The 27,206-nt window shown below is 45.8% G+C and overlaps 2 protein-coding genes across 4 annotated transcripts in view; one reads left to right on the top strand and one right to left on the bottom strand.

Moving 5' to 3' along the window:
• Positions 1–27,206, top strand: part of chd1l (chromodomain helicase DNA binding protein 1-like) — a 156,090-nt gene that overhangs the window by 13,889 nt on the left and 114,995 nt on the right. Inside the window, exons 4-8 of the mRNA XM_086007017.1 lie at positions 818–929; positions 1,467–1,498; positions 4,117–4,198; positions 4,366–4,528; positions 22,768–22,923. Coding sequence (XP_085863143.1) covers positions 818–929; positions 1,467–1,498; positions 4,117–4,198; positions 4,366–4,528; positions 22,768–22,923 — 545 coding nt within the window. The remainder of the gene's footprint in view (positions 1–817; positions 930–1,466; positions 1,499–4,116; positions 4,199–4,365; positions 4,529–22,767; positions 22,924–27,206) is intronic.
• The window catches only part of mapda (N6-Methyl-AMP deaminase), a 29,624-nt gene continuing 27,361 nt past the window's right edge, over positions 24,944–27,206 (bottom strand). For all 3 annotated transcript variants that reach the window (XM_086007018.1, XM_086007019.1, XM_086007020.1), the window contains one exon: positions 24,944–25,448. In XM_086007018.1, the coding sequence (XP_085863144.1) occupies positions 25,251–25,448 (198 nt within the window). In that variant the 3' untranslated portion in view covers positions 24,944–25,250. The remainder of the gene's footprint in view (positions 25,449–27,206) is intronic.

The following is a 27,206-nucleotide window of genomic DNA, read 5'->3' on the forward strand; positions in this document are numbered from 1 at the left end:
TATATTTTCCCTGTCCCCTTTAACCAAGTCTTCCTTCATACCTTTGTTTAAGTTCAGGACATTAGTTTGAGACCTAGCTTTCTCACCCTCAAATTGAATTTGAAATTCTACCATGCCATGATCACTCTTCCCAAGAGGATCCTTCACTTTGAGAGCATTAATTAATCCAGCCTCGTTACACATTACCAGATCGAAAATAGTCTTCTCCCTGGTTGGTTCCACAACATATTGTTCCAAGAAACCATCCTATATACACTCTCAGAACTCTTCCTCAAGTCTACCTTTGCCAATTTGCTTTGTCCAATCAATATGAAGATTAAAATTTCCCATGATTATAGCCGTACCTCTCTTACAAGCCTCTATTATTTCTTGATTTATACTTGCTTTATACTTTGGGCAATGTGCTTCTTAAAAATGTACTTCTGTATACCTTGGGAGGGCTTACTACAATATTTATCCCTCAACCAACTCCACTATAAAAAACAGATTATCTAATCATTATCACATTACTGTTTGTGGGACCTTGCTGTGCAAATTGGCTGCTGTGTTTCCTACATTAGAACAGTGACTACACTTCAAAAGTACTTGTAATGCGCTTTGGGACGTCCCGAGGTCGTGAAAAGTGCTATATAAATGCAAGTTCTTTCTTTCTCTTTCTTCTTCCTTTCTCATTGATGTGGCTTAAATGAGCAACTGGCCATACAGTGTGCCACAGACACAAACCTGCATCTTACGGAGTCTTCATGTTGGAGCTCCAGTGTGCTGTAACACCACACCACTCTTACACTAGTCAATATATAGTATTATTATTCTGCAGATTTGCTCCACGACTTTCATTGGTTGTGTATACAGGAGACAAAGATACAAGACTGGCTTTGCAACAAGACCTGAAAAATTGCAATTTCCACGTACTTCTCACCACTTATGAGGTATTAAGGATAACGGCATTGACTTGCATATAGTATATACAGTCACTACTACATTGATATTGTAATGTCTTCATATCCCAAGTAAGACATGAGTACATGCCGATCTTCCACCTATTATGGCATCTTTCATGATTGGATGTACCTGAGCGAAATATAATTTTTGTCTATACATTTTTTAATTCATTCTTTTGACTTGAAACCACAACAGCCTCTTATGTGGAATTTTGTTTGGGGGCGGGGGTGTATTTGTTTTTTAAATTTAGGAATAGTTGTTAAATAAATGAGCCAATCTGTATCATTTTAGAACAAAGGTGGATATTCCAAGGCTGCAAAATATCCTGTGGTTCAGCTTGAAATGTCTGTGATAGGAAAAGATTCAAAAATATAGGTTCTCACTCAATGATATGTCAAAAGTTTAATGCCTGGTAAATGGGCTGGACTATTGTCCATGGCCTGGATGCTTACTTGTTGCTTTTTAGATTAGATGTAAAACATTCCTAATAAGGTAATGAACCTTTTATTTGTTGTTGGGTTTAGATTTGCCTGAAAGATGCTTCTTTTCTGAGTAGGTGAGTTACTCTACAACTTAGTTGTACTATTGGAGACAAGTAACATTAATACTAAATACTTAAACAAAAAAATGTGGTTGATTTTATTAAAAGGTTTTTTGTTATCAACTTATGACATAGTAAGCTTAGTATAATTAGTTTTCAGAGAAAAATAGTATATTCAATGAAATAATATCAAAGTAAAACAGAATGTCTTGGAGTTGTGCTGAACATTACATTTATCCATGCACTTAGCATTTCCAACACTCATTTCTGCTTGTTGAGTGAAGATACTGGGCTAGATTTTCATGGAGCGTCAGGCAGGGTTTCAGGCGTGGGGGGGGGGGGAAATCCCGAATTTGGGGGTCTCGACACCATCCCGCCCAAAACCCCGCCCCACGTAAGTTTCAGGGGCGGCGGGTACCTGCCCCGCACTGGGACCCGCCGAAACCAGGCGGGAAGGGATTAGTGCCAATTACTGCCTGTTAACAGGTAGTTAACGGGCAGTTTTTAGTCTAATCCCTATTTTGAGGGGTTTCGTGTGGGTTTCCCGACGGCTCCAAACCACGCCAGGTAGAGCAGGCGGGCCGTCGGGTTGAAGGAGTTGGAGGGATCGCGATGTCGGTGCTCAGGTGAGTGATGGGTGCATGAGTGTAAAGATAAGTGTGTTTGGTGTGTCTAAAGTGTGTAAAGAACTTTTACTTACCTGTACTTACCTTAACAGCCTTTCTTCCTGTAGCCGTCGGGAGCACATCACTCAGCCGGAACTGAAAGCTGAATGGCTGCGATCTGTCAAAAGTGACAGCCTTCAGCTTTGAGTGCCGGTAAGAGTTCTAACTGAGTCTGTGCAGAATGACTCATGTTAGAACTCAGATTGTCTGTGTTTCACAGCTTCAAACAGCTGTGAAACACTGATATTTCATCTGTCAAGAACTCTTGACAGATGAAATATCAATCTGTGACGTCACCTGTTGCCGGGTGGCCCTTAATTGGCCTGCTGAGCCCGCTGGGCGGGCTCAACAAGGTCAATCAAGTGAAAATCGCGCGGATTGGCCGGACGTCGAAGTAGGCGGGTCAAAAACCCGAAAGGGGAAGTCCCGCCTTCTTCCCGACAGGTTCGGGAAAACCTACCCCACTGTGTGAGAAATGGAGCTAGTATTGTTTCAGAAAAATTTTCAAACGTGATTCACTAATAGACTGGTTTGTTGCTTCTATTGGAATACAGTCTTCTTCACTTCTCTCTGCAACATCCCATCCTAAATCGACTTTTATACCTCATTGCATTATTTTAAATTTGATTTTGTTTTTGTTATCTACATACTCTGTAACTCACTGAACTAAATGGATGAACAAAATAATCAGATGTGAAATAAGGAGGAAGAACAATTTCTACAAATCCTGCAGAGGCTTATTGACATTAATATAGGAGTTTGCAAAAGCATATTCAAAAGGTGGTCAGAGGTGCAAAGAGTCATGGAGGGGAGCATAGTTGCAGATGCAAAACATAATGGAGCAATTTTATCAGTACTTTGTAAGAGGGTAGTCAAGGAAGAAGTGAGAACCATAAAAGATGTAAATGGGGCTGAAACAAAATGTAAGTAGTTAATATTTTGATTGATTACTTCCTCCAAGTAGAATGAATGATTTTAATATAAAATAGATAGATGTCCTTTACAGGCTAAAAGGTCTCAAAACAAACAAACACCCTGGAATATATATTTTTCCTAGGGTACGGAGACAAGGGAGGAGATTAGTGAGCAATTGATGGCGATTATGAGGGTATCAGTAAACACTGGGAATGTCCAAGTAAACTGCAAATGGGCTAATAAGGGTGCCCATTTTAAAAAAGGGTGACAAAAGCAGAAGCAGGCAACTAAAGATTAGTCTTCGCACAAAGGGTGATCAATATATGGAATTGACATCCATGTAGAGTAGTGGAGGGAAAGACCCTGGAATCATTGAAGAGAAAACTAGATGCTCCAGTGGGAGGAGTGTGGGGTCTTCTGAATAGAGGGAGGAACTAAGATGGATCGAATAGCCAGATAAAATCTTGTGAAATGTGAATCTGAAACATGGCAGATAAAATAAAAAATGCTCAACAAAGTTTAGAAGAAATGCAGTGCCTGTGGAAATGAGCTACTATCAGCTTGAATGCAGAGTAATGGGGGTTGCTGAAGAGATGGAAGAAAATAACTCCCCTTAAAAAGATTCTGTCAGTACAAACAATGAAACCAAAGTGAAAAATCAAGGGGAAAATTATTTTAAAACCAATATGTTTTTAAGGCAAAAATTTGTTTCAACTATTTATTTATTGTCTGGTGGTCAGCCAACACACAGAAAGCGGTTCGTAAAAATATGATCAAAGCTTGACACCTTCAGATAGTGTGCTGGAGAAACACTCAGGCCAAGCTAAACACTATCTTCATGTGGAGCTGCTGCACAAAACCAAATTTTGTATAACTGCCCAGTGTCCAAACTGTACATTTTGTGAAATTGCACGAGTTGAAATGTCTGTTAAGTTTCTTTTAAATCTGAGAATTTATCAGAACAAATCAGTTTAAATTACACTTACTTTTCTTTCAATCTTCAACTGAGCTAAAATGTTTGCATCAGATAAAGAATGTTGCCTTGTATTCCAGATTGAGCTGGAGTGTACTGATTGTGGATGAGGCCCACAGGTTGAAGAACCAGAACTCTCTACTGCATAAGGCTCTGAAAACAGTAAGACATTTTCTACCCGTAACAGTGTCCTATACTGAGTTTTTTGTTGAGGATGTCACAACTTGGTTTCAGTAATTTTTGAATTGTACATTATGTATTGAAGTTGCAGCATCAAAATAATGTAATGGAAATGTGCTTGTCAGTAATTAATGATTGTTTATTGGTAGTTTTCAGTACAATTCACACTGCTGTTAACTGGAACACCAGCACAGAACAATCTCCACGAACTCTATTCACTGCTTAGCTTTGTGGAACCAAAGGTGTTTGCGGCAGACGAAGTGGATGAATTTGTTAAATATTACAGCAATTTGGAAGAGAATGCAGAACAAAGTAAGCACTCAGTTTGCCACTGATAAGTCCTTTAATATTACCATGTAGGAATGCCAATTTTGTTTAATTAACAACTGTTTAGTGCCCCTGACACTGATGCAGCTGAAATTGAAAGCTCAGTGGCCTGACGGATTACAGGTATGTCATATCATGTGATGTGGCAAGTAAGATCATGTTTTAAATTAAATTGACAATAGTGGCTGGTCAGTATGGGATTTTTACATTACTGATGCCCCCAGGATTGTTATCTAGAACAAGGAATTTTGCTGATCTACATTATTGCAGTGAGACTTATTTTCATATGTACCCATTACTTATGTCAGTTGAGTGGCTGTCTCCTGGCTTTGAGACCAGCCATAAGGGGCCTCCAGCAGACTGGTAGCAAATGGAGCTTTATCTTAATGGGTAGAAGTAATTAGTGATTTCTTGATTTTTCTTCCACCCAACTATATGGAGAGTACTTCATATTGAAAGCATTCCTTGCTACAGTACTATTCCCCATAGCCATTAATTACTGTTGCCTAGGTGTAACAGAGTTTGAAAAGAAAGAGCTCTAATCGCAGTTTCAACTATCTCAGTGATACGAATATACAAACAATGACGGACAGGTAAAGACCCTCTGGTCAATTGAGCCTGTCCCACAATTGCAATACCTCGTGTATCACAATATATCCTATTCACCCCACTCAAAACCATGTGATCTCCTGGGAGAGGTGAAAAACGAGATTAAAAAACCCAGGCCAATTTGGGGGGAAAAATTCTGGGAAATTCCTCTCCGACCCATCCAGACGATCGAAACTAGCCCAGGAGATCACTCTGGCCCTGAATTCCCTGCAGTACCTACCTTCTGTAAGAGGTGATCTCTGCCCCAGCCAAAAACAGGTCCAGCTCTCGCTTGAAGGAATTCAGAGAATCAGCATCCACCGCACGAGATAGCAGCCTGTTTTAGAGGTCCACTATTCTCTTGGGGGGCGGGGGGGGGGGGGGAAACACCTCCTGACATCTAACCTAGATCTGGCCTTATACAACTTAAGTTTGTAACCCCTGGTCCTGCCTAACCTATCTAATTGGAACAAACTGTCAACTGGAACACAATCTATTCCCTTCATTATCATATAAACCTCAATCAGATCCCCCCGAAGTCTACACTTCTCTAAAGCGTAGAGTCCCAACTCTTTTAGCCTATCTTGATAACTAAGATGCTTTAAGAACATAAGAAATAGGAGCAGGAGTAGGCCAATCGGTCCCTCAAGCCTGCTCCGCCATTCAATAAGATCATGGCTGATCTGATCCTAACCGCCAATCCACTATCACAGAACCATCTCCTGAATCTAACAGAATTAGACACACGAAATAGGAGCAGGATCAAGCTACACGGCCCCTGGGCCCGCTCCGCTACCCACAGGGCCATGACCGATCCGGACCTAGACTCATGTCCAAATTCCTGCCCGCTCCCCGTAACCCTTAATTCCCTTTACTTCTAGGAAACTGTCTGATGCGCTATCAATTACTCATAAAAGACCGAGAGTTAAGAGAGTAACTAAAGGCTTTTATTAACAAAAGAATGAAGGTCTGCCTCGAGTGGTCGACCGGTCCAGAATACAAAGGGCTGGGGAGCAGTCACCTTTATACTAGGACTTGTGGGAGGAGTCAGCCGAGGCATGTCCAGGCATGTACACAGTGGAATACAAACAGTGGTTTACCACATTCACCCCTTGTTTAAAATTGAGTCCGGCGGGGTGAAGTGTATTAAAAGTTAGTGTATTGGAGTCTCTCTGGAGGTCTTGTCTGCCGCTGTGATCGGCGTGGCGACGGCAGGGGTAGTGGAGCTTCCGGCGTCGAGTCCTGCGTAGGCTGTGGCACGGGCGTGTCGTCCTCGTAGATGTCGAGCGGGTCGCGGGGCCCAGGCCTGCCGTCTGCTGGGGCAGGATATCGGATCGTGGGGGGGGGTGGTAGTGAGTAGTGGGTTACTGCGGCCCCCGAGGGTGCAAGGTCTCTTATGGAGACTGTGTCCTCCCGCCCGTCCGGGTATGCAATGTAAGCATACTGGGGGTTGGCGTGGAGGAGGTCGACCCTCTCGACCAGGGGGTCCGTTTTATGGGTCCTCACGTGTCTTCTCAGTAGGACCGGCCCTGGGGACGTCAGCCATGGCGGTAGCGATGTCCCCGATGTGGACTTCCTTGGGAAGACAAACATTTTCTCATGAGGGGTGGCGTTAGTGGCAGTGCAGAGCAGTGACCGAATAGAGTGGAGCGCATCGGGGAGCACATCCTGCCAGCGGGAGGTCGGAAGGCCCCTAGACTTTAAGGCTAGCAGGGCGGCCTTCCAAACTGTCGCATTTTCTCTTTCCACCTGTCCGTTCCCCCGGGGGTTGTAACTGGTGGTCCTGCTTGTGGCAATACCCCTAGTTAGCAGGTACTGACGGAGTTCGTCGCTCATAAACGATGAGCCCCGGTCGCTATGGATATAGCTGGGGAAACCGAACAGGGTGAAGAGGTCGTTCAGACATTTAATGACCGTGGCACTGGTCATGTCCGGGCAGGGGATGGCGAACGGGAAACGGGAGTACTCATCAATAATATTGAGGAAGTACACATTGCGGTCGGAGGAGGGGAGAGGCCCTTTAAAATCAACGCTCAGGCGCTCGAAGGGGCGAGTGGCTTTTATCAGGTGGGCCCTGTCTGGTCTATAAAAGTGCGGTTTGCACTCAGCGCAGACTTGGCAGTTCCTGGTCATGGTCCTGACCTCCTCAATAGAGTAAGGCAGGTTGCGGGCCTTGATGAAGTGGAAGAACCTGGTGACCCCCGGGTGGCAGAGGTCATTGTGGAGGGCCCGCAGTCTATCGATCTGCGCGCTGGCGCAGGTGCCACGCGATAGCGCATCCGGGGGTTCATTGAGCTTCCCGGGCCGGTACAAGATCTCGTAATTGTAGGTGGAAAGTTCGATTCTCCACCTCAAGATCTTGTCGTTTTTGATTTTGCCCCTCTGCTTGTTGTTAAACATGAAAGCAACTGAACGCTGGTCAGTGAGCAGGGTAAATCGTTTTCCGGCCAGGTAGTGCCTCCAATGACGCACAGCCTCCACAATCGCCTGGGCCTCCTTCTCAACAGCGGAGTGTCTGGTCTCCGGGCCTTGGAGGGTTCGTGAAAAGAAGGCCACGGGTCTCCCCGCCTGATTGAGGGTAGCGGCCAGGGCAAAGTCGGACACGTCGCTTTCCACCTGGAAGGGGATGGATTCGTCCACTGCGTGCATGGTGGCTTTGGCAATGCCCTCCTTGATACGGTGGAAGGCTAAGCGGGCCTCTGCCGTCAAGGGAAAAGAGGTGGACTTGATCAGCGGACGGGCCTTGTCCGCATAGTAGGGGACCCACTGGGCGTAATAGGAGAAAAACCCTAGGCACCTCTTCAGGGCCTTGAGGCAGTGGGGCAGTGGGAGTTCCATAAGGGGACGCATCCGGTCGGGGTCGGGGCCGATGACTCCGTGTTCCACAACACAGCCAAGGATGGCGAGGCGGTTTGTGCGGAATATGCACTTCTCCTTGTTATATGTCAGGTTCAGGAGTTGGGCGGTGCGGAGGAATTTTTCGAGGTTTGCGTCATGGTCCTGCAAGTCACGGCCGCAGATGGTCACATTGTCCAGATATGGGAAAGTGGCCTGCAACGCATTTTGATCTACCATCCGGTCCATCTCCCTTTGGAAGACGGAGACCCCGTTGGTGACGCCAAAGGGAACCCTAAGGAAGTGGTAGAGGCGGCCGTTTGCCTCAAAGGCAGTATACTGGCGGTCCTCAGGGCGGATAGGGAGCTGGTGGTACGCTGATTTCAGGTCAATGGTCGAGAAGACGCGGTACTGCGCGATCTGGTTGACCATATCAGCTATGCGGGGGAGTGGGTAGGCGTCCAGCAGGGTGTAGCGATTTATTGTCTGGCTGTAGTCGATGACCAGGCGCTGCTTCTCGCCGGTCTTAACGACCACAACCTGGGCTCGCCAGGGGCTGGTGCTGCCCTCAATAATCCCTTCCTTCAGGAGCCGCTCCACTTCGGTTTTAATGAAAACCCTGTCCCCGGCACTGTATCGCCTGCTCTTTGTGGCGATGGGCTTACAGTCGGGGGTGAGGTTAGCAAACAGTTGGGGGGGGGTGACTCTGAGTGTGGAGAGGTTGCACCTGGTGCGCGGCGGGCAATTTGGGAGCTGCTGGCTGCGGACTGTGAGTGGGGGTAGGGGTCCACCGTACGCCATCGTAACACTTTTAAGGTGGCACTGAAAATCTAACCCCAGCAGGACGGCAGCGCAGAGGTCGGGCAGGACCAGAAGTTTAAAATGATCGTACACAGTCCCGTCTACTACGAGTGTCACCACGCAGTAACCGCTGATGTCCGCCGACTGGGACTCGGAGGCCATAGAAATCCGCTGGTGCGCAGGCAGGACTGGGAGAGAGCAACGCCGCACCGTGTCGGGGTGGATGAAGCTCTCCGTGCTCCCAGAGTCAAAAAGGCAGATTGTATCGTGACCATTTACCTTAATGTCCATTGTGGAACTGGCCAGCTGGTGCGGTCTCGCTTGGTCCAGTGTAACGGATGCCAGCGTAGGGGTCGGTGTGTCGCTGCGGGTATCAGGTGAGGCGGTGTTGGGGGCCTGCTGCGTTCCGGCTGTCGTCCAAGATGGCGGCGTCCATGATCCCCATGTGGCTGGAGGCGTCCAAAATGGCTGCTGTACCGGTGGTTCGCACATGGCCGGGGAGGCCCAAGATGGCGGCCCGCATGGCCCACACGCGGCGCTGCTGGGGTTCGGGGTGGCTTTGGCCCTGCAGACGCTAGCGTAGTGTCCCTTCTTCCCGCAGCCCGAGCAGATCGCGTTTTTCGCCGGGCAGCGCGCTCTGGGGTGTTTTGCCTGGCCACAGAAGTAGCATTTCTGGCCTTGGGGCACTGCTGTCTGGCCTTGGGACACTGCTGCGGTAGTTGGGCTGTTGCTGGGGTGTGGCTGGGGTGGCACGGCGCTATGAGGCGGTCCTACCGTGTCCCAGGCTGTCATTCCCCGCGGCGTCCACGGTGCAGAGGAGTAGGCATCCATGCCCCGGTAGGCTGCATCCAATGATAGTGCGAGTTCAGAGGCCTTGTTGAGGTCGAGGTCACTCTGCTCCAACAGTCGCTGTCGGGTGTAATTGGATCTGTGGCCCGCTACAAAAGCGTCCCGGATAAGTTCCTCTGTGTACACGGCGGCCTTTACATCCTTACAACCACAGGCCCGGCCAAGCACAGACAGTGCCTGAAGGTATTCCACGGTCGATTCCCCAGGTTGTTTACGACTCCCCAGAAGGTGCCTGGCGTACACTTCGTTCACTGGGCGCGTGTACTGGTCCTTGAGGAGCTTGATAGCGTCCGCGTACGAGGTCGCGTCTTGGATGACCGAGTACACTCAGTGGTTCACTTTGGAGGTCAGGACATCCAATTTGTCCTCGTCCGATTTGATTGCTGCGGAGGCGGTCAGGAATTTTTCGAAACACTTAAGCCAGTGAGTAAACTTGGTGGAGGAGTCCGCCTCCCGATGATCTAAGTCCAGGCATGCTGGTGTGAGGATCTTCTCCATTATAAAAATTTTGTTAATAAAATTGATGCGCTATCAATTACTCATAAAAGACCGAGAGTTAAGAGAGTAACTAAAGGCTTTTATTAACAAAAGAATGAAGGTCTGCCTCGAGTGGTCGACCGGTCCAGAATACAAAGGGCTGGGGAGCAGTCACCTTTATACTAGGACTTGTGGGAGGAGTCAGCCGAGGCATGTCCAGGCATGTACACAGTGGAATACAAACAGTGGTTTACCACACTGTCTATTTCTGTTTTAAATTTATGTAATGATGTAGCTTCCACAGCTTTCTGGGGCAGCATATTCCATGGACCTACCACCCTCTGAGTGAAGTAGTTCCTCCTTATCTCAGTTTTGAAAGAGCAGCCCCTTATTCTAAGACTATGCCCCCTAGTTCTAGTTTCACCCATCATCGGGAACATCTTCCCCGCGTCCACCCGATCCAACCCCTTCACAATCTTATATGTTTCAGTAAGATCGCCTCTCATTCTTCTGAACTCCAATGAGTAGAGTCCCAATCTACTCAACCTCTCCTCATATGTCCACCCCCTCATCCCCGGGATTAACCGAGTGAACCTTCTTTGTACTGACTCGAGAGCAAGTATGTCCTTTCTTAAGTATGGACACCAAAACTGTACGCAGTATTCCAGGTGCGGTCTCACCAATACCTTGTACAACTGAAGCATACCTCCCTATTTTTATATTCTATCCCCCTAGCAATGAAAGCCAACTTGGAATTAGTCTAGTAGCCTCCTCTGCACCCTTTCCGTAGCCTCCTCTGCACCCTTTCCAAAGCCTCAATATCACCCACCATATGAGGAGATCAAAACTGGACACAGGTGAGGCCTGACCAAGGTCTTGTACAAGGACAAAATAGTATGCCTCATCTTATAACTATGGCTACACCCCAATACCCTATTTGCTCTCGCTATTGCTTCATGGGATTGCACATGTACCTTTAGAGATGAATGCCCAAATCTCTTTCTATCTCCACCTTTGATGCTTTTCCCTGAAGGGTGTATGAATGTTGAGCACTTGCCCTGCCCACATGCATAACACAGCACTTATCCAAGTTATACATCTTTTGCCAGTCAATCTCCCAACACATTAAGATCTGCCTGAAGCAGATGAGCATCGTCTACAATCCTAACACTCGCACAGATCTTAGCCTGACATCGGTAGTGGGGAAAATGCTAGAGTCCATTATAAAAGATGTAATAGCAGAGCACTTGGAAAACAGTGACAGGATCGGACAAAGTCAACATGGATTTACAAAAGGTAAATCGTGCTTGACTAATCTACTGGAATTTTTTGAGGATGTAACTAGTAAAATAGATAAGGGAGAACTAGTGGATGTGGTGTATTTTGACTTTCAGAAGGCTTTCGATAAGGTCCCGCATAAGAGATTAGCGTGTAAAGTTAAGGCACATGGGATTGGGGGCAAGGTATTGACTTAGATAGAGAACTGGTTGGCGGACAGAAAGCAAAGAGTTGGAATAAACGGGTCTTTTTCCGAATGGCAGGCAGTGACTAGTGGGGTACCGCAGGGATCGGTCCTTGGACCCCAGCTATTCACAATATATATTAATGATCTAGACAAGGGAACTAGATGTAATATCTCCAAATTTGCAGACGACACAAAGCTGGGTGGGCGTGTGTGCTGTGAGGAGGATGCCGAGAAACTACAGGATGATTTGGACAGGTTGGGTGATTGGGCAGAAGCATGGCAGATGCAATATAACGTAGATAAATGTGAGGTTATCCATTTTGGTGGCAAAAACAGGAAGGCAGATTATTATCTGAATGGCAATAGATTGGGAAAAGGGGAAGTGCAACGAGACCTGGGTGTCCTTGTGCACCAGTCGCTGAAGTTAAGCATGCAGGTGCAGCAGGCGGTTAAGAAGGCAAATGGTATGTTGGCCTTCGTAGCGAGAGGGTTTGAGTACAGGAACAAGGATGCCTTGCTGCAGTTGTACAGGGCCTTGGTGAGACCACACCTTGAGTATTGTGTGCAGTTTTGGTCGCCTTATCTGAGGAAGGATGTTCTTGCCATGGAAGGGGTTCAGTGAAGATTCACCGGGCTGATACCTGGGATGGCAAGAATGATGTATGAGGAGAGATTGGGACGATTGGGCTTGTACTCGCTGGAGTTTAGAAGAATGAGAGGGGATCTCATTGAAACTTATAAAATTCTGACAGGACTGGACAGACTAGATGCAGGAAGGATGTTCCCGATGGTCGGGGAGTCCAGAACCAGGGGTCACAGGATAAGGGGCAGGCCATTTAGGACAGAAATGAGGAGGAATTTCTTCACCCAGAGAGTGGTGAACCTGTGGAATTCTCTACCACAGAAGGCAGTAGAGGCCAATACATTAAATATATTCAAGAAGGAGTTGGATATATTTCTTAAGGCTAAAGGGATCAAGGGGTATGGGGAGAAAGCAGGGACCGGGTACTGAATTTGGATGATCAGCTATGATCGCATTGAATGGCGGAGCAGGCTCGAGGGGCCGAATGGCCTACTCCTGCTCCTATCTTCTGTGTTTCTATGTATCATCTGCAGATTTGCAGGTCGTGCCCCCCAACACCTACATCCAGATCATTAATAAAAATAGTAAAGAGCAACGGTCCCAATACTGAGCCCTGCAGGACGACACCACTGGTGGCCGGACTCCAAACAGATCCAAATCCATCTATAACTACTTTTTAACCTGCGTCCTGCCAGCCAGTTCTCGATCCAGCTCAATATAGTACCACGAATACCAGAGGCTTCAACCTTATAGAGAAGCCTCTTGTGCAGTACCTTATTAAAGCTTTTTGGAAGTCTAAGTAGACAATGTCTACTGGGCTTCCCTCATCCACCAACTTTGTAACTTCTTCAAAAAATAGTTAGATTTGTAAGACATGACCTTTATATGAAGCCATGTTGGGTGTCCTTAATATGTCCCTCTCTATCCAAGCATTTAGATATTGCATCCCTAATAATTCCCTCAAGCATCTTACCTATTACAGGAAACTTTGTGCTATCCGGCACCGACGGGACCGAGCTGTTGCCGTTCCCTCAAAACTGCCGGACAAATCAGCGCTAATGTTGAAACAGCTTCTAAACAGTCGGCCATACCTTGCAAGCGTCTCTGTAGCTTAGCAACAGCTTCAGCGAGACCTTGCAGAGCTTGACTGTTGAGAAAAAAGCAACGAAAAGAAAAAAAAACTAACGAAACGGCTCCTGATTTTTGCCGGTGGCTCGAGCATTCCGGACAGTTAACCTCCGGATAATCCAAAGTTTCCTGTATTGTCAAACTAATGGGCCTATAGTTACCCGGATCCATCATGTCACCTTTTTTAAAGATGGGGACTACATTAGCCTCCTTCCAGTCTATGAGAACCATTCCAAAATGCAGTGAGCTATTAAAAATACAGACCAGGGGCTCGCACAGTACGTGTCCCATTTCCCTGAGGACCTGAGAAATATCATCCAGCCTGGATGCTCTATCTATTTTCAAGTTCTTAATTCTTTCTAAAACAATATGTTCATCTATGTTAATATTACTAGTTTTGTTAACATTATTAAATTCTTGAAGTTAATGCTCGACTATTAGAGTGAAGACCGATACAAAGTACTCATTTAATATTTCTGCCATACCCAGTGAATCTTTTGTAACCTGTCTTTGAACATCATTCAGTGGCCCAATAGTCTGACAGTTCACTGACTTTTCACAGAACTGAAAAAGCTTTTCCCATTACTTTAACAATTGTCTACAATCCTCTTTTCCATTAGCCTTTTAGCTGATCTAATGGCAGCCTTGTACTTAACTCTGTTTAGTTGAGTATTAAATGCCTTTAATTTATAGAAACTTTTTTGTTTACATCTTATTTGTCTTTGTACATAACAAGTCAACCACCTTGGCTTTTTCTTACCACACTCTTTTGACTTTGGGTACATATTTGTTTTCCACATTTTTTTTATCTGGTTCTTAAAAACTTTCCTTTTGTATTCTACATCGGTCTCATCACCACCCAGTAGGGTTAGCCAACTTACCCGTTCCAAATCATCTGCCATTTTAGTGAAGTTTGCTCTTCTGCAATCTGGTACGAGTTGCAGATTCTCAGTACCTTTAGTTCTAACAGCCAATTGAAACTGTATAATGTTGTGGTCACTGTTGGCCAGATGTTCCCTCGCACAGAGGTCCAGTACGAGGTTAGGCTCATTACTAAACACTAGATCTAATATCCCTAGTTACTTCATTAACATGTTGAGTTGGGAAACAGTCTTGTATATTTTTGACAAATTTTGTCTGACCTGCATCAACTTCAACCTATGGTTCATTTTCCTCCTCAATCTTTTGTCATGCAGCCAGAAGAACAGGAAGTGGTTTTAAAAACCCAATTACTCAGTTACTCCTTTATTTTTTATTTTAAAAGTGGGAGTTTGATTGAATTTTCTATATGTACTTGAATCTGGATTATAAAACACATATTACCAAGGCATCAGGGTTGTGTACCCTTGCAGAAGAGAAATTTATCAAATATAAGTGATAATCCTGCAAAGTAATTGTAAGATCAGGTGTAAAGATGTGTATTTTATTTTAATTTATTTTAATATATCGTACTGTTAGTTTTTAGTATTCTACTGTTTAGTATTTAGCACTCTAGTTTTAGTATTAGTAATTTAGTTGTTTTTAAAAAAATATTCTACTGTTTAACCGACCTGTATGGCTGCTGTTTTATGAGCTCCCCAACTGGTATTTTAATGTTGTATTTAATGTTGTATTTTAATATATCGTACTGTTAGTTTTTTAGTATTCTACTGTTTAGTATTTAGCATTCTAGTTTTAGTATTAGTAGTTTAGTTTTTTTAAAAATATTCTACTGTTTAACCGACCTGTATGGCTTATGAGGGTGGCCGCTGTTTTACGAGCTCGTCCACAACTTTCCACTTTATTTATTATTTTATTGTTATTATTAAACAATTTTGTAAGTACTGTTTCTTCACTTATCCGCTACGACCGTCAATCACTTCTGGACATAAGATCGTCCGGAGATATAGGACCTACCCCCGATTTTTCGAACTGGGATTCTGCTGCTACTACCATCTACCCTCCCACCTGCTTACCTGACTTCATTCCTGTGATCAGGAAGCGACGACGGCGCAAGCGGGGCAGACGAGCAGGTGCATTAGTGAAGCTGAAGCGACGTGAACACCACCCCCCCCTTCCGAGTATTCTCCTGGCGAATGTGCAGTCACTGGACAATAAGCTGGACGAACTCAGAGGGAGGCTCACCTTCCAGCGAGACATTAAGAACTGCAATGTCTTGATTTTTACTGAGACTTGGCTTGATCCATCGACACCAGCTTCGGCCATTCAACCAGAGGGATTCAACATTCACCGGCTAGACCGAACAAAGGACTTGGGGAAAAATAGAGGGGGTGGAGTATGCTTTATGATCAACAATTCTTGGTGTTCCAACGTGGAACTACTTACATCTTCTTGTTCACCCGATCTTGAACACCTGATGATCAAATGCCGACCCTTCTACCTCCCGAGAGAGTTCTCATCCGTGATCATTACAGCGGTGTATATTCCACCACAGGCCGACGCAAATAGGGCACTAAATGAGCTGTATGGGATCATTAGCAGGCTTGAAACTTCCCATCCGGAGGCTGCATTCATCGTGGCTGGCAATTTCAACAAAGCCAATCTGAAGAAAGTACTGCCTAAATACCATCAGCATATCACCTGCCCAACGCGAGCCAAGAACACACTAGATCACGTTTACACTCCATTCCGGGATGGATACAAGGCCCTCCCCGCCCTCCCTTCGGCAAATCAGATCACGACTCCATCCTGCTGCTACCCACCTATAGGCAGAAACTAAAACAGGAAAAGCCTGTGATGAGATCGCTACAACGCTGGTCGGATCAATCAGACGCTATGTTACAAGACTGTTTTGATTCCACTGACTGGGATATGTTTCGGAATGCCTCGGACAATGACATCAACACATATACAGATTCAGTCATTAGTTTCATAAACAAGTGCATAGACGACGTTGTTCCGAGGATTGTTGTACGAACATTTCCCAACCAGAAACCATGGGTAAATGGCAATACCCGTGCTATGCTAAAAGCACGGTCCATCGCATTCAACTCTGGGGACATGGATGAGTACAAGAAATCAAGGTACGACCTCAGAAAAACCATCAAAAATGCAAAAAGACAATACACGGACAAAGTGGAGTCACACTATCATAGCTCAGATTCGCGAAGGATGTGGAGTGGACTACAATCTATTACAGACTACAAAGGGAAACCCAACTGTGTCATGCCCAGCAATGCCTCTCTCCCGGATGAGCTTAACACTTTTTACGCCCGGTTTGAGGCCAACAACAACTGGCCTGTTACAAGGGCGCCCGCGGCTCAGGACGACCGGGTCTTCTCAATCTCCGTGGCTGACGTGAGCAAGGCTTTTAAGAGAGTGAACACCCACAAAGCACCTGGTCCAGATGGAATCCCTGGGCGTGTCCTTAGAGCATGCGCTGACCAGCTTGCTGCCGTGTTTACGGATATATTCAACCGTTCACTGTACCAGTCTGTAGTCCCCACCCCCTTCAAGATGACATCAGTTATTCCAGTCCCCCAAAAAAACAAAAGTAACCTGTTTAAACGACTACCGCCCCATAGCACTCACTTCTGTCATCATGAAGTGCTTTGAGAGGCTGGTCAAAACCCACATCAACTCGTTACTACCTGACACACTGGACCCACTCCAATTTGCCTACCGCCCAAACAGATCTAGGGATGATGCCATCGCCACTGTACTGCACACTGCCTTATCACACCTGGATAAGAGGAACACCTATGTGAGAATGTTGTTCATTGATTATAGTTCAGCATTCAATACCATTATCCCCTCCAAGCTCGTCAACAAGCTCAGTGAGCTAGGACTTAACACCTCCCTATGCAACTGGATCCTGGACTTCCTGACGGGAAGACCCCAGGTGGTGAAAATAGGCAGAAACACCTCCTCCACACTGATCCCGAACATGGGAGCTCCCCAGGGTTGTGTGCTCAGCCCCCTTCTGTACTCCCTGTTTACTCACGACTGCATGGCCACGCACAACTTCAACTCCATCATCAAGTTTGCTGATGACACGACCGTCGTAGGCCTGATCACAGATGGCGACGAGACAGGCTACAGGGAGGAGGTAAGAGCCCTAGGAGAATGGTGCAAGTACAACAACCTCTTCCTCAACATCAGCAAAACAAAGGAGATGATCGTGGATTACAGGAAGCGGCAGGGGGAGGGACACACCCCAGTCTACATCGAAGGGGCTGAGGTGGAGAGGGTCAGCAGCTTCAAATTCCTGGATGTATTCATTACGGAGGACTTAACGTGGTCCCATCACATCGACGTTGTAACCAAGAAGGCATGCCAATGCCTGTTCTTCCTCAGGAGACTGAAGAAATTTGGAATGGCCCCCCAGATTCTCACCAACTTCTACCGGTGCACCATTGAGAGTATCCTGTCCGGCTGCATCACTACCTGGTATGGCAACTGCACCGCCACAGACCGCAAGGCTCTACAGATGGTAGTGAAAGCTGCACAACACACTATAGGAATTAAACTACCTGCTGTGCAGGATATCTACCCCGAGAGGTGCCGGGGGAAGGTCCTGAGAATCATTAAAGACGCGAGTCACCCCAGCCACAACCTCTTCGCCCTGCTCCCATCCGGTAAGAGATACCGAAGCATACGGTCTCATACCAACAGGTTTCGAAACAGCTTCTACCCCCAGGCCATAAGACTCATGAACGATTAATTTATTATTATTTATTACTGTTGTTTTATTCATTATTACTGTCTTTCTATTAGTATTTCTATTAGTATTTTTATCATTGTTATGCCATATTTATTCCAATGTTGGGAGGACTCGTAAAAATCAACATTTCATTGTGCAGTACACACGTCTGCTGCATATATGACAAATAAAATAAAATTGAATTGAATTGAATTGTATTTCAGTTAAATTAGAATTCTGAAGATTAGGGTATTGACTGTTATACCAAGAGTTAGTTATCTATCTTCTATATATATATAAAAGGGTCCGTCCGTCGTTATAGAGCGTACCTACACATATGTTATATCAAAAGAAAGCTTATGATTAGGGGAGCGTCATAGGTGTATTTACTTTTTGGTCAGACAAAAATTGTTCGGACAGTGTACAAAATTCCGCTCATTAGCGGTTGACCAATCCTACCGCTCATTAGCGTTGAGTGACGTGAAGGTTGACCAATCCTACGGGGGGAGCGCGCTGCGTCACGGAGGGCCTTTCATGCCGTGTGTGGGCGGGGCCTAATCTTTCAAACTGCCATTAATTCGGCCATCTTTACCTCAGCTTTTAGTTTTATTCACATTTTAACAGCTGCCACCTTCCTATTCTATATAGCTTAATGCCAGATCATGTAGTGCAGTTGTCATCTTAGCTATGGGGTGCTTAAAAACCTGAACTTTAATACAGGGAACTAAGGAAAAGAACAAATTAATTCAGTTTTAAATAGTATTTAGGAAGTTAGAAATGAAGTGATCCATTTCAAGTATGAAGGAACTCATTTGTCTTCCAGGGAAGGTCTCCCCACCTTGTGGAGCTGGAGGCCCCAGCCGGGGACTCGGGCTTTCCCCCCCTCGGCCCGGTCCTCGGCTCAGTTTGCAGCTGTGGGCCGGGGACTCGGGCTTTTCCCCCCCCCCCCCTCGGCCCGGTCCCGGGGCTCGGCTTAGTTTGCGGCCGGGGACTCGGGCTTTCCCCGCCTCGGCCCGGTCCCGGGGCTCGGCTCCGTTTGCGGCCGCGGGCTGGGGACTCGGCCTTTCCCCCCCTCGGCCCGGTCCCGGCTCCGTTTGCAGCCGGGGACTCGGCCTTTCCCCCCCCTCGGCCCGGTCCCGGGGCTCGGCTCAGTGTCCCAGCGCCGAGAACCACGTGACACCCCACCCCGCCCATGGGGTTCACCCTACTCGGTCCGCTCTCAGTGTCCCAGCCCGGGGAGGGAGGGAGCGGGCGGGCGAAAGCGATCACGTGCTTTCTCCAACGGTTTTGTTTGATTTCAAACTCTGGCGTGCTCCCTGTTTCTCGGTCCCTGTTTCTCGCGCGCCGCCCACTCGCGCTCTTCCCGCCTCCCCCGCCCCAATGGCCGGCCGTTGGCAAACCGCCGCCATCTTTCCTGTGGCAGCTCATTGAAGCACTCTCCGCTTTGCATTTTTATTTTTGGAATTAACTGTCACTTTTCTTCTCCAGCAATAATAATGCACTTTTTTTTTAATGGCTTTCTCCTTCAAAAATCTGAAGTAGTGTCTGAAACAAGCCCAAGGTGTTTTTTTCCCCCCCTTTCATTTGAAATTTCATCCACATTTGTTCAATTTCCAAATCTGGTAGCCTTTGACACAAACATTGGCATCTCAGATGACTGGTAAGAGTGGTAGGGGGTGGTTTTGTTGTTGTTGAGAGAAACAGTGAGGTGAATTGCCAACCTCATTAGCGGTTGACCAATCAGGGGAGTGTCATAGGCGTATTTACTTTTAAAAATGTTCAAAAAACGGACTAAATCCGCTCATTAGCGGTTGACCAATCCTACCGCTCATTAGCGTTGAGTGACGTGATGGTTGACCAATCCTACGGGGGAAGCGCGGTGCGTCACGGGGGGCGTTTCATGGCATGTGTGGGCGGGGCCTGGGTTAGATACAGAGTAAAGCTCCCTCTGCATTGCCCCATCAAACACTCCCAGGGCTGCGACAGCACGGGTTAGATACCGAGTAAAGCTCCCTCTACTGTCCCATCAAACACCCGAGATACCGGGGGAGAGGGAAGCGAGCAGGTGAGCGCAAGATAACCTGCCTACCCCTTCCCCGCGGTATCAACCGCACGGCCCGAGAGCCCAGGGGAGAGGGAAGCGAGCAGGTGAGCGGCGGCGCACGGGGGCTCCAGGTCACCAAGGCCTCTCTGTCTCTCTCTCCTTCCCTCTCTCTCTCTCTCCCCTCTCTCTCTCTCTCCTTCCCTCTCTCTCTCTCTCTCTCTCCTTCCCTCTCTCTTTCCCTCTCTCTCTCTCTCTCTCCTTCCCTCTCTCTCTCTCCTTCCCTCTCTCTCTCTCTCTCCCCTTCCCCCTCTCTCTGTCTCTCTCCTTCGCTCTCTTGCTGTCTCTCTCTCCTTCCCTCCCCTCTCTCTCTCTCCTTCCCTCTCTCTCTCTCTCTCTCTCCTTCCCTCTCTCTCTCCTTCCCCCTCTCTCTCTCCTTCCCCCCTCTCTCTCCTTCCCCCTCTCTCTCCTTCCCCCTCTCTCTCCTTCCCCCTCTCTCTCCTTCCCCCTCTCTCCTTCCCCCTCTCTCCTTCCCCCTCTCTCCTTCCCCCTCTCTCCTTCCCCCTCTCTCTCCTTCCCCCTCTCTCTCCTTCCCCCTCTCTCTCCTTCCCCCTCTCTCTCCTTCCCCCTCTCTCTCTCCTTCCCCCTCTCTCTCCTTCCCCCTCTCTTTTTTCTCTCTCCTTCCCCCTCTCTTTTTTCTCTCTCCTTCCCTCTCTCTCTCCTTCCCTCTCTCTCTCCTTCCCTCTCTCTCCTTCCCTCTCTCCTTCCCTCTCTCTCTCCTTCCCTCTCTCTCTCCTTCCCTCTCTCTCTCCTTCCCTCTCTCTCTCCTTCCCTCTCTCTCTCCTTCCCTCTCTCTCTCCTTCCCTCTCTCTCTCCTTCCCTCTCTCTCTCTCTCTCCTTCCCTCTCTCTCTCTCTCTCTCTCTCCTTCCCTCTCTCTCTCTCTCCTTCCCTCTCTCTCTCTCTCTCCTTCCCTCTCTCTCTCTCCTTCCCTCTCTCCTTCCCTCTCTCTCTCCTTCCCTCTCTCTCTCCTTCCCTCTCTCTCTCCTTCCCTCTCTCTCTCCTCTCTCTCTCTCTCCTTCCCTCTCTCTCTCTCTCTCTCTCCTTCCCTCTCTCTCTCTCTCTCTCTCTCTCCTTCCCTCTCTCTCTCTCTCTCCTTCCCTCTCTCTCTCTCCTTCCCTCTCTCTCTCTCTCTCTCCTTCCCTCTCTCTCTCTCTCTCTCTCCTTCCCTCTCTCCTTCCCTCTCTCTCTCCTTCCCTCTCTCTCTCTCTCTCTCCTTCCCTCTCTCTCTCTCTCCAATTCCAATTCCAATTCCAATTAAAATGCTTTATTGGCATGAAAGTTTACAGAGAACCATATTGCCAAAGCTTACATAGCAAAAAGGTACAGTTTTCCAACATTCTGTAGGTGTCAATCGATTTGACATTTGTTGGGTACATACAATATTACTTTTAAACAATATTAATTTTAAACAGTCTTTGTACTTCATTTGGTACGTTCAATATTAATTTTAAACAGTCTTAATTTTAAACAGTCCTCAGGTTGTGACATGTTGTTACATATTTGGCCCCAAGGTATGGTCTGTCTCCTTCTCCTAGGACTAATCTCAATTTTGACAGATCATCCAATTCCTTGAAATCTGGGGTTGTTTGGCTTAGCTTGTTGAACAATATGTTTCTTGATGTGTTGAATTTTTCGCATTTTAGGAGGAAATGCATTTCTGTTTCAACCTCGCCAGCCAGACATTGATCGCATATTCTATTCTCTCTAGGCTGCCAGGATTTCTTGTATCTGCCTTTTTCAATTTCCAGTTGGTGGTCGCTTAGTCTGTACCTGGTGAGGGTCTGTCTCTGTTTTGTGTCTCTGATGGTCGTGAGGTAGTCTGCCAGTTTATATTCTCTTTTTAGGGCCCGGTAACATTCTAATCTGCTTTGGCTTTCGGTTATTTTGTTCCAATGTTCCAGGTAGGTTTCTTTGCATTTTTTAATGATTTGGTTCACTCGGATTGGTGTTTGGGCGGCTGTGTTGGTCTGGGGCTGGTCAGGGTCCGGCTGAGTACTTAGTTTCCGTAGCAGCTGACTCAGGGGACTCTTTTCTGGGTTTAGCTCTTGGGTCTGAAAGGCTTTGAAATGAAGGGTGTCTGGGGAGCTAGATTTGAGGTGATTTAGGAAGTTTAGTGCTCGTTTTTGGATGTTTATTATCAGTGGGTATCTGCCTAGTTCGGCTCTGCATGCATTTGTTGGCGTTTTCCTTTGGGTGCGAAGGATGCTTCGGCAGAATTCTGCATGTAGGGCTTCTATTGTATGTTTTTCCCATTTAGTGTAGCTTTGGTGATTTAGCGGGCCCCATACTTCACTACCGTACAGTGCAATGGGCAGGATTATGCTGTCAAATATTTTGAGCCAGATTTTGATTGGGATTTGGATGTTGTAGAATTTTCTTTTTATTGCATATAGGGCTCTTCGGGCTTTTTCTTTTAGTGCATTCACTGCTATGCTGAAGCTCCCTGATGCTGTAATAGTTAGACCAAGGTAGGTGTAGCTCATAGTGTGTCCTATAGTGGTATCACTGAGGGTAAACTCCTTCCCTCTCTCTCTCTCTCTCCTTCCCTCTCTCTCTCTCCTTCCCTCTCTCTCTCTCTCTCCCCCCCCTTCCCCCACACAGACAGACGGACAGACTCATTGATATATATAGATAAAAATTATTTCTACTTTTTTCATAGCAACATGCCCTCAAAAAACCCTCGGCACCGCCGGGCACTCCAGCTAGTATATGGTACTATTATTTTGATGGCACTATGCTTCTTCCTCTCCCTAGCTAAAGAACTGCACAGTCTGATGCAACCATTCCTCCTAAGAAGAATCAAGAGTGATGTTGCTGCTGAGCTACCGAAAAAGATGGATGTTGTTTTGTATCATGGGATGTCTGTACTGCAGAAAAAGTACTATAAAGCCATTCTGATGAAGGACTTGGGTGAGTACTAAATATCTATTTATAAACCAGCAGTTTTTTTAAATTGCTTTAGTATTAGTCCACTGTCCATCTGTAGACAGGTGCTTGTCAAATAAGTACGTATCAACTGCTTGATCAGATTTTTGTCAAACTTCGTAACTCATGTCTTTCAAATACACCAGAAACCTGCCCATCATGCTTGTGTACATATACTGATCCACTTTAGATCTGTTTAAACAATCCTTGTGCTATTTGCAAAGAAAACCAAAGCAAAAGCACCTGCCCAAACTCTTGTTTTATAACAATCATTTAAACTCTGGCCGTATTGATGTATAATTAAGTTTTAACACAGCCATTTCCGTCTGTACTGACAAGCCAGATTCACCAGTATGAAAACCACCATTGATTCCCTTGGTGGTGCTACCTCTGGTGTATTTATGATAGTAAAAGTGCATTATGTGAAAAAATGAAATATCCTGTCCATGGTTTCTTTTTAAAAAAAATTCAAATTGTAAACATTATACTCAAAATAGAAGTTATACTTTCATTTAATAGCCATCCTATTGGATTAGAGGTGAAAGGCCTACAGCAACCTTTCAATATCCTTAATGTGAATATTTTGATTGCAAAACTCATTGAGTGAGTGTACCACTAAAGAAAAAAATCACTGGTTCGATCAAGAAGGTGGCTGTTGCCCTGATCTAAAGCAGTTCAATTGAGTCGATGGTGATTTGAACCAGGTATTAATTGTAAGTTTGAAACGGCCTAAACACAGACAGGTGATCATCTTAGAAACATAGAAACAAGGAGCAGGAGTAGGCCATTCGGCCCTTCGAGCCTGCTCCGCCATTCAACGAGATCATGGCTGATTATCCAAACCCTAGCACCCGGTCCTTACACCAACAGCCATCCCACCCAAGCCCTATCCCCGTAACCCCACATATTTAATCCCCCCAAACACTAAGGGCCAATTTTTATCATGGCCAATCAACCTAACCCGCACATCTTTGGACTATGGGAGGAAACCGGAGCACCCGGAGGAAACCCACGCAAACACGGGGAGAATGTGCAAACTCCACACAGACAGTCACCCGAGGCCGGATTTGAACCCGGGTCCCTGGCGCTGTGAGGCAACAGTGCTAACCACTATGCCACCATTTTCATACCTTTTTGCTTATAGTTTGTTGAAGTAGATTACCGCTCTGACTCTTAGCTTGATCATCGAAACAGGTTCTGTTTTCCAAAAGGATTTTTAAGAGTATAAAAATGCAGCACATTTCATGTACAAGTAATTAGGTTTTGTCTGGCAGTGAAGCATGGGGACGGAACACAGCTCCATAGACAATGTGCTTGAGTTAATAAAACTCCTCCAAAGACAATATTCTTTCTGGTTGTTTGCTAAGGAATATGTGTGCTATTTCTTTCTGAAAATTATTTTTATCTGAAGGTTTGCAAGGAAGCTTTCAAAAGGATTTTATTTGGCTGGTTTGTCTAATTAACCTTTCTTGAACAAGTTCCAGACAACTTTCTTTTGGACTTATTTCAATATCTTTCACTTCATGCTGCCGTGAATAAATCTGTTTATTAGTTTAACTTGTTACAAAAAGTGTCTCGTGTGGCTGATATTATCCATCTTCTGAAGTGATGTAAAATGTAGTGCAATCCCTACATGCTACATGGTAACAATAAAAGGGTTTACTGTTCAGCCAGAGCATGGTATTCCAGATTATATCTCACAAAATCAGTTTTTGTTAATAGTGATACTATGAGCTCATTATTCAGGAGTTACAAACATTGTTGTTACTGTCTGATAAAGATGATGGTGTTATATGTAGAGGAAGGCAAAGAATGTGATGCACCTTCAGGAGCAGATATAATCCATCCAAGCTCGGATTGAAAAGCATGAAGTGCACTGGTCACCAACCTCCACAGTGGAGAAAACGGAGAGATTATTGATGTTGTTTGAAAATATTCAAATTAGATAGTTGCATTTTTATGTCTGAGGTAAAATTTCCAAGAAGCTGATTACTTTTAAACGAAGTCAATGTAAAGCAAAGAAATTGTATTACACAAAATAGATTTTTTTTCATTGTTGCACATTGTAAAACTGATCCCACAAAGGATAAGCAGGGACCTATTGCCCCCAGCAAAACCACATCTGTTATCAGTGATGTGGAAGACAAGACAACTGCTCATGTGGGAGGATCACTTATATAGTACTCAGAACTGCAGATTTGTTGATTTGCTTTCATAGGTCTCATCAGAAACAATCAAGATATATTCCAAGAGTAACCGCCAGTTAAAGGGAAATGGGGCCAAGAGCATTGTCCCTGTCACATGATCTTTTGTTAGCCTTGGCTAAATAGTCCTGGTTTCAGGTCATTCCATCGCTTTTTCAAGTCAGATTTTACACTCTCTGGAGCGAAGATGTGGTTAATACTCTGGTAAGAGAGCTCCCATATCTGAGCTTTAGAAAGGTTAAATGTTGTCTCTGCTATCTGATACTCCTGGGACAGGTTGCTAGCAAAAACACCTTTGCCATCAGTCTGGGGGAGGAGAAGAAAAAGATCAGCAACAATTAGTTTTGCAAATGTAAAAAAAACCACACATCTGGCTGATTTGATAAAAGTTGTATCTATTTAAATGATTCATTTTGTTAGCTATTAGAATAGATCAGTATAAGTGCATTTGCTCTCATTTTTCTTTCTGTTATAATCTACAGCAGCATCATAAACTGCACTGAATATAATGAGTACTGCAGATTAGTTGAAAATAGATGTTTAAATGGAGAGGGAGGCCAGGTTTATAAGAAGCAATTAAGAGGATACTTACAGGAAGTATTTGTTTCAACATTGATATTAAAGTATTTAACAGGCACATCCTGCCCATTTAATATCTCACTCATGTAGTCCCTAGTGTAAATATTTGGAACTATATTAAATTGCAACTTTCAAATATGAAACAGCATTTTATTCAGCCGACCAGATTCATGTTTTTTCCTCTCCCGTTTTGCTACGGCTGGACTCTCAACAAACAGCAGGCAGCAATGCAGCCAGGATGCAATACGGTCTTGGTGGATGCATGCTCTAACTGGGAAAACCCATGCTGGACTGAGTGGGTTCTGGAGCGCAGAGGATTATGGGTATTGTGGCCACTGTTACGGACCAATTACTGCAAGAAGTTTCATGTCAGGCAACCAATGGAGTGAGTGTGGGGGCGGGGTGAATGGAGACGAGAGGTCACTCGATGAAACATTCCCATAATACGGTTCAACCAGAGTTGGCAACCCTACCCCACAACCTTCTGACTCCAGTTAAGTGTGCTACCAACTGAGCCAAGCTGACACCCATGCAATGAAATTAGGATAATTAACTGTAGGCTATAGTGCTTCCTTGGGTGATATTTATAGGCAGTAAATTTTCTGATCTTGATCAGGTCACATGAAGGAGAGAATTGAATGACAGGGGACAGCAAGGCACTCCAGATCTATTAGTCTAGAATTATCAGTAGTCTTGTGAGCTTACATTAGTAGGAACTGAATTGAGACTGCCCTAACATTTCTATGAGGACCAGTAGAGCCATCAGGGAAAGAACATGTCATAGAGTTATAACGGCACAGGCCATTCAGCCCATCGAGTCCGTGCTGGCTCTCTGTGGAGCAATCCAGTCAGTCCCATTCCCCCGTTCTATCCCCGTAGCCCTGCAAGTTTATTTCCCTCAAGTGCCTATCCAGTCTCCCCTTGAAAACATTGAGTGTTTCCGCTTCCACCACTTCCATCGGCAGCGAATTCCAGGTCCTCACCACTCACTGCGTAAAAAAGTTTTTCCTCACGTCCCCCTTGTATCTCTTGCCCAAAACCTTAAATCTGTATCCCCTAGTCCTTGTACCATCAACTAGTGGGAACAGCCTTTCCCTGTCTAGCCTATCCAAACCCCTCATAATCTTGTACACCTCTATCAAATCACCCTGCAACCTCCTTTGCTCTAATGAAAACAAATCCAGCTTCTCCAACCTGTCCTTGTAGCTAAGATTCCCCCATCCCCAGAACCATTCTGGTAAATCTCCTCTGCACCCTCTCAAGGGCCTTCACATCCTTCCTAAAGCGTGGTGACCAGAACTGGACACAATACTCCAGTTGTGGCCTAACCAGCACTTTATGAAGGTTCAGCATAACTTCTCTACTTTTAGAAACATAGAAAATAGGAGCAGGAGTATGCCATTCGGCCCTTCAAGCCTGCTCCACCATTCAATATGATCATGGCTAATCCTCTATCTCAATACCATATTCCTGCTCTCTCCCCAT

The sequence above is a fragment of the Somniosus microcephalus genome, chromosome 14 (assembly GCF_052327205.1).
Source record: "Somniosus microcephalus isolate GS21.2 chromosome 14, FLI_Smic_1.0, whole genome shotgun sequence".
Lineage (NCBI taxonomy): Eukaryota > Metazoa > Chordata > Chondrichthyes > Squaliformes > Somniosidae > Somniosus > Somniosus microcephalus.